This window comes from Pezoporus wallicus, unplaced genomic scaffold (assembly GCF_028554395.1).
Source record: "Pezoporus wallicus isolate ANWC-B61680 ecotype Strahan unplaced genomic scaffold, APGP_CSIRO_Pwel_v1 contig_11133, whole genome shotgun sequence".
Classification (NCBI taxonomy): Eukaryota; Metazoa; Chordata; class Aves; order Psittaciformes; family Psittacidae; genus Pezoporus; species Pezoporus wallicus.
Window position 1 is genome coordinate 2,364,382 of NW_026636583.1, and position 7,414 is coordinate 2,371,795.

The 7,414-nt window shown below is 57.6% G+C and overlaps 1 protein-coding gene across 1 annotated transcript; it reads left to right on the top strand.

Moving 5' to 3' along the window:
- The first annotated feature begins 1,515 nt into the window (after nucleotides 1–1,515).
- On the top strand, nucleotides 1,516–3,045 carry LOC130594723 (corticoliberin-like). Its single transcript, XM_057400811.1, has 2 exons — nucleotides 1,516–1,565; nucleotides 2,639–3,045. Exon 2 carries the CDS (start codon nucleotides 2,663–2,665, stop codon nucleotides 3,029–3,031), a length of 369 nt encoding a protein of 122 aa, XP_057256794.1. The 5' UTR covers nucleotides 1,516–1,565; nucleotides 2,639–2,662; the 3' UTR covers nucleotides 3,032–3,045.
- Nucleotides 3,046–7,414: the final 4,369 nt, after the last annotated feature.

Sequence of the window (7,414 nt, forward strand, 5' to 3'; positions counted from 1 at the left end):
CACGTGCCCCCCCCACACCCTCCCCTCCCCGTTCCTTCCTGGGCTCCCCCAGACTCTCCCCCTTTGACCCCACAATGCCCCGTGTCCCCCCACGCTCCCCCATGTACCTCCATGTACCCATATATATACCCATAGACCCATATATATACCCATAGACCCATATATATACCCACAGACCCCGGTACTCCATATATCCATATATATACCCATAGACCCATATATATACCCACAGACCCCGGTACTCCATATATCCATATATATACCCACAGACCCATATATATACCCACAGACCCCGGTACTCCATATATCCATATATATACCCATAGACCCATATATATACCCACAGACCCATATATATACCCACAGACCCCGGTACTCCATATATCCATATATATACCCATAGACCCATATATATACCCACAGACCCAGGTACTCCATATATCCATATATATACCCACAGACCCATATATATACCCACAGACCCCGGTACTCCATATATCCATATATATACCCACAGACCCATATATATACCCACAGACCCCGGTACTCCATATATCCATATATATACCCACAGACCCATATATATACCCACAGACCCAGGTACCTCCATATACCCATATATATATACCTATAGACCCATATATATAGCGATAGACGCAGTTACCTCCATAGACCCGTATATATACCCATAGACCCATATATATATCCATAGACTCAGGTACCTCCATATACCCATATATATACCCATATACATACCCATATATATACCGATAGATGCAGTTACCTCCATATACTCATATATATACCCATATACATACCCATATACCCATATATATACCGATAGACACAGGTACCTCCATATACCCATATATATACCCATATACATACCCATAGACCCATAGACCCATATATATACCCATAGACCCATGTACCTCCATATACCCATAACCATGTAAATACCCATATACCCATAGACCCATATATATATACCCACAGACCCATGTACCTCCATATACCCATATATATCCCCATAGACCCATACCTATACTCACAGACCCATGTACCTCCATATACCCATACATATCCCCATAGACCCATACCTATACCCATAGCCCCATGTACCTCCATATACCCATACATATCCCCATAGACCCATACCTATACTCACAGACCCATGTACCTCCATATACCCATATATATCCCCATAGACCCATACCTATACCCATAGCCCCATGTACCTCCATATACCCATACATATCCCCATAGACCCATACCTATACTCACAGACCCATGTACCTCCATATACCCATACATATCCCCATAGACCCATACCTATACCCATAGCCCCATGTACCTCCACGTGCCCCCCATGTACCCCCCAAGTGTCGCCGCCGCTCCCGGGTCCCCCCGCCCGTTCAGCACCGCGGACAGCGGCCGCCGCCCCACCGATGGAGGGGGGGGTCCGGCTATAGCGCGGTCACGTGGGTCCCGCCGCCGCCCCTATATAGCGCGGTGCCGGGCGGGCGGCGAGGAGCGGAGCGGAGCCGGGGGGAGCGGCGGCAGCGGTGAGCACCCCCCATTGCCCCCATTGCCCCCATTGCCCCCATTGCCCCCATTGTCCCCATTGCCTCCATTGCCCCCATTGCCCCCATTGCCCCCATTGCCTCCATTGCCCCCATTGCCCCCATTGCACCCCATTGTCCCCATTGCACCCCATTGCACCCCATTGTCCCCATTGCCCCCATTGCACCCCATTGTCCCCATTGCACCCCATTGCCCCCCATTGTCCCCATTGCCCCCGTTGCACCCCATTGCCCCCATTGCCCCCGTTGTCCCCATTGCCCCCGTTGTCCCCATTGCCCCCCATTGTCCCCATTGCCCCCGTTGCACCCCATTGCCCCCATTGCCCCCGTTGTCCCCATTGCCCCCCATTGTCCCCATTGCCCCTATTGCACCCCATTGCACCCCATTGCCCCCGTTGTCCCCATTGCCCCCACTGTCCCCATTGCACCCCATTGTGCCCATTGTCCCCATTGCCCCCATTGCCCCCATTGCCCCACATTGTCCCCATTGTCCCCATTGCCCCCATTGCCCCCATTGCATCCCACTGCACCCCATTGCACCCCATTGCACCCCATTGCCCCTCATTGCACCCTATTTCCCCCCATTGCCCCTATTGCACCCCATTGCCCCATTGCCCCCATTGCACCCCATTGCCCTTATTGCACCCCGTTGTCCTTCATTGCCCCCATTGCCCCTCATTGCCTCCCATTGCCCCAGCGGGGGACAGCACCGAGGGTCCAGTCCCGGGGAGATGAGAAGGGTCCCATGTCCCCGGGGGTTGGGGATTCCCATTCACAGGGGTCTTGGGTCCCAAATCCCGGGGGTCCAGGGTTCCATGGGGGTCCCGTCCCCGGGCGGGGAGGGAAAACAACCCCAGGAGCAAGGGGGTCCCATCCGCGGGGAGGGGGGGGTCCTGTCCAAAAGGGGGTCCCTATATAGGGGTGGGGATCCCATCCCAGGGGTCTCATCCCTAGGGTGAGGTGTTCCCCCCCCCCACGGCGTGAAGCCTCCCGGCTGCCCCCTGACCGCAGCCGTGGGGGGGATGTGGGGGTCCGGGTTAGGGGGGCTCTTACAGGCGTCCGGCCCCAGAGCGGCAGCGATGCGGGTCAGGATGCTCTCAGCCGCCTCCGTCCTCGTCCTGCTCTTCCTGCCCTCGGAGACCTGCTCCCCCCTGCAGCGGCCGTGGGGCCCGGCCCCCCAACCCACCTGGGAGCCATGGCCCGGACCCCCGCGCCCCACCGCGTCCCCGCTGCCCCATAGACTGTGCCAGCGGCGGGGGGGCGAGCCCAGCGCGAAGCCCCGAGCCCCGCGGGCCCCGCAGCAGGGTGGCCGGAGGCGGGACAGCAAACCCAGCTCGCTGGACCTCACCTTCCACCTCCTGCGCCAGTTCCTGGCCATGTCCCGAGAGGAGAGGCTGGCGCAGAAGGCGCTCAGCAACAAGCTCCTGCTGCAGAGCATCGGGAAGTGAGCGGGGACCGGCCCCGGAGGAGCGGGGAAGGGGCTGGTACCGCTGATGCCGCCGGTGCCGCTGGTACCACTGATGCCGCTGATGCTGCTGGTGCCACTGGTACCGCTGGTACCGCTGGTGCCGCTGGTGCCGCTGGTGCCGCTGGTACCGCTGATGCCGCTGATGCTGCTGGTGCCACTGGCACCGCTGGTGCCGATGATGCCGCTGGTGCCGCTGATGCCGCCGGTGCCGCTGATGCCCCTGATGCCGCTGGTGCCGATGATGCCGCCGGTGCCGCTGATGCCGGGTCCCGTCGCTGCGCCCCGTGCGTTGTTCGCGCTGTTGTGCATTAAAGTCGCCCTCGCACCTGCCCCGCTGCCCCTGTGCTCGGCGCTTCCCCTTTCCAGGCAGGGGTCCCTGATGCGGAGCCCGCTGCATCCCGCCCCCTTGGCAGGAGCGGCGGGGCTTGGGAATGCTCTGACACGGAGGTCGGGTACCGAGCATCCATCCGGTCACCAAGGGGCGCGGCTCGGTGCCTCCCGTCACTCATGGACACGAAGCGGAGCGATCCCAGATGCATCCCTGGGTGAGAAGTGACAGCGCAAAGCGCTCTGAGCGCTGCAGCCCGGGGCTCTCCGTCTGCAGCCATGGGGACACACAGACACACGTGTACATGCAGGTGGAAACCCATGGTCTGCAGCCATGGGGACACACAGACACACGTGTACATGCAGGTGGAAACCCATGGTCTGCAGCCATGGGGACACACAGACACACGTGTACATGCAGGTGGAAACCCATGGTCTGCAGCCATGGGGACACACAGACACACGTGTACATGCAGGTGGAAACCCATGGTCTGCAGCCATGGGGACACACAGACACACGTGTACATGCAGGTGGAAACCCACCATCAACCGCACAGCGAGAAGCGAGGTGGCACAAGCAGCTCCCAGCACCAGGATGGGGCAGCGCATGCAGTAAAAGGGGCTTGGGACAGGTCTGGAGCTGGTTGGGATGCCGCAGTGGTGGTTGTGTCCCAGCACAGCCTGTGAGGGAGCAGCGTCACCATGAGCCCGTCACCATCACCCACGAGTGATCACCGTCACCCATACAGCCGCACAGCAGCATCCCACAGGGACCAGAAGGTCCCTCATCCTCCTCATCCTCCCTTCAGGGCTGCACTAAGCAGCAGCTCCGGTGCTGAAACACCCCAAAGAGAAGCCCTGGTGCTCTCAGCCCCAGTTTGATCTCTGCAGCTTGATGGCTGCACAGGACAAAGCTGCTCCTCGCTTGCGGGCTGGTTGGTGGTGGGAAGCTGCATCCTCCCGTGGTGAGGAAGAGGAGGTCGGTGCGGGAGCTGCGGAGCTGCAGACAGGGAGCAGGGGTTTGTTAAAGCAGAGGCAATGGCCCCAGCCTGAGCAGCTCGGGAGCACCTTTAACCCTCACTGGGAAGCCTGGGACCCGGTCAGGAGGAGGAGGATGAAGGAGGAGAAAGGGACTCGGGTGCGGGACAGGCGGGCGTTGGGGTCCATCCATGGGGGCCATAGGGGATGTTTCCCTCTGCCCCCCCCCCCCAGCTTCTACAAACGGGCTCAATCCAGGCCCCAGGCTGGGACCTGCACCCTGAGACCCGGCTGGGGCTTCTCCTCCTCCAGTGCTGCTGTGGGTGACCCCGAGAGCCGCCGCTCCCCGGCGCCGCAGGGAGTCTGTGCCTCCAAGTGCCACGGTGGGGAACAGGGGGCAATGGAACCAGGTCGGAGCAAGCTGCTCCAGTGGAAGGGGTCCCTGCCCTGGCAGGGGTTGGAGCTGGAGGAGCTTTAAGGTCCCTTCAACTCAAACCAGGCCGGGGTTCTATGAAACCAGAGCATCAGTGTCAGACCTTTCCCAAGCGTGCATCAGCCCCCAGAGGGGTCCTGGCCTCCTTGGGAAGGCTCCGAGGCACAGCCCATTGTGGGAAGGAGGGAAAGCGTTGGGTAACCCATAGCAGGGCATGGGATGAGGGGAGTTCTGTGCTCACCTCCTTCCACCGGGATCTCCATCCAACGTGAATGAGCCTCTGCAGGAGGAATGATTCCAGCCATGGAGGGCAATAGAAGCCGCTGGTGGCCCCATGCAGTTCGTCCCCATGCACTCTGATTTACGCTGCCTCAGTCAGATACAAACCTCTCAGCATCCTCTTTGTTCCCACCTCTCCCTCAGCAGCACCAGAAGGAGCCTCCAACAGCAGGAGCTGCTTCCCAAGAGGTGTTTCACAGCCCAGACTGCAACCAACCCCTTCCCCAGCACCCTCCAACCATCCCTCACCCCTACAACTCATATTGACACCCCAATCCCTGCCATTGCCCAGCATCCTATAAAGCCCTTTGACCACTGATGCTCCAGAACTGCCATGGAGGGTGCAAGCAGGGGCAGAAGGAAGGAGATGCAGGCCCAACCAGGGGGACTTCACATCCTCAGCACGCACAGAGCCAAGGAGCATCCTTGGACCACAGGAACCAGGGGATCCCTCTGCATCCCTCCTCCCTGCCCCAGGGAAGAAAAAGGCCGCTGCTCGTTTCTGCCTTGAAAACATTTATTTTACAACAGTGGTTTCAGATAACTTAGCAATCTTTATTTGAGTTCTATTCGGACATACGAGACACGAATTACCATGCTAGAACAGAAAACACCTCCTCCTCCTCCTCCTCCTCCTCTCCTCCCGGCGGGGATGTACAGGAGCTCAGTAGTATCGAGTGTTACAACCCACAGAGGTTCAGACAGCCACAGCTACTTACATACAAGTCAAAGTATGGTCCTTTAGTAACATAACAAAATATATATATGTCTATATTATAATTGCTTTGTCAGATGCATTTATAACTTCGATTGTGGGGTGGGGGGGGTTATTTCTACAGGCTTTTCTCTCGGTTAGAGACGGGCTCCCCCCATCCCAGAGGTGAAGAGCAACCGCAGAGCGTGTCCTCGGCATCCTGCAGAGGCCAACCCAACCGGACCATGAGGAGCGAGGGACTGCAGGGCCTTGTCACATGCAGGATGAACACAAACGTCCCGTGATGGCACGGACCAGACATCAGCATCCACACCAAGGTGATGGTGGGAAGGGTGGGGGGGGTGATGGTGATGGGAGGATGATGGTGATGGGAGGATGATGGTGATGGGAGGCTCCATCCGTGACGGACACACAGAGAGCTTCAAACGTGGCAGCAATAAAGGAATCGCCCCCAGACATTCCCCTGTTTCTGCCAGGATGCAGAATCCCCCCTTGTTTCATCCACCAGCCCCGAAATGGGAGGCCCAAGGATGCGGCTCAACCCACTGCAATGAGCGACCTGGTGCCTTTACACACAGATCTCTGCCTAACTTCACCTTTACAACTTGTAGTAACTCCAGGTCCTCCTGACCCCAACCTGCAAGAGCGGCTGGACCAGGCAGTGCAAACACACCACGCTGCTCAGCACCACCTCCATTCAGTAAGGAGGGAACAGACAACTGCATCCCCTTTCCAAACCACAGCTCTCCCCCTGCGCTACCCCTCTACACAAGAGGATCCCTCCGCTGCTTCCTTCACTGGTTTAACCCAACAGATCTCGCCTGGTTTCATCCTGCAGCTGAGAGCAGAAAGCACCATTCTGCACAGACAAAGCTTCCCCTTGTCCCACCAGGAGCTCACAGCACGGCTCAGAGCTGGAATCCATGGATTTACCACCAAAGGAAACCAGCAGCAAGCACCAAGTGCACCCACTGTGTTACTATATACATCTGGGCATATATACATACATACACACACGATGTTCGACCCAAAGCCCCCAGCACAGGTTGGGACCTTGCTCTGGAGCTTGGTACTCTGTTGGAGAGTACAACACGGTGCAAACTAGGAGGCAAAACCCCCAAGTCACCATGTTCTAGCCCACCTCCAGCCGGGAGCACATCAAGCGCATCCTCAACACAAATCCAAGTCATTCCAGAGCTGGTCCCTGCCCTCTGCTGGGCTCCCATCCCAAGGGAAGCTGGAGCAGAGGGGCAGCTCACAGAGTTCAAGTAGATCGTTCCCGTTTGGAAGGGGGTGAGAAGCAAACGCTACAGACTGGCAGAGAAGGGAGCAGAGAACACGACAGCACTCAAGGACAAATGGCCATTTCATAGAAGAGCTTCCTCTACACATATACATATATATATATATATAACTACCAGAAACTCCCAGTATCGACCCTTTTAACACCATGCATGGAACACTGGCATTTGATTTCCCAATGAAGGCTTTGTCTTCCGGGTTTGGCTTGTGCACAGGTCACAGAGCACTTCCCTTGCGTGGCTTCTTCTCCTAAAGGAAGCATCTTCTTGGAAGGAGAGGGGAATTTCCCTCTTGCCGAGTCCCAGGTAACACTTCATCCTCATGGAGCA

Excerpts from the sequence above, each read along its gene's own strand:
- LOC130594723 (XM_057400811.1), top strand. The coding sequence starts at position 2,663 with ATGCGGGTCAGGATGCTCTCAGCCGCCTCCGTCCTCGTCCTGCTCTTC.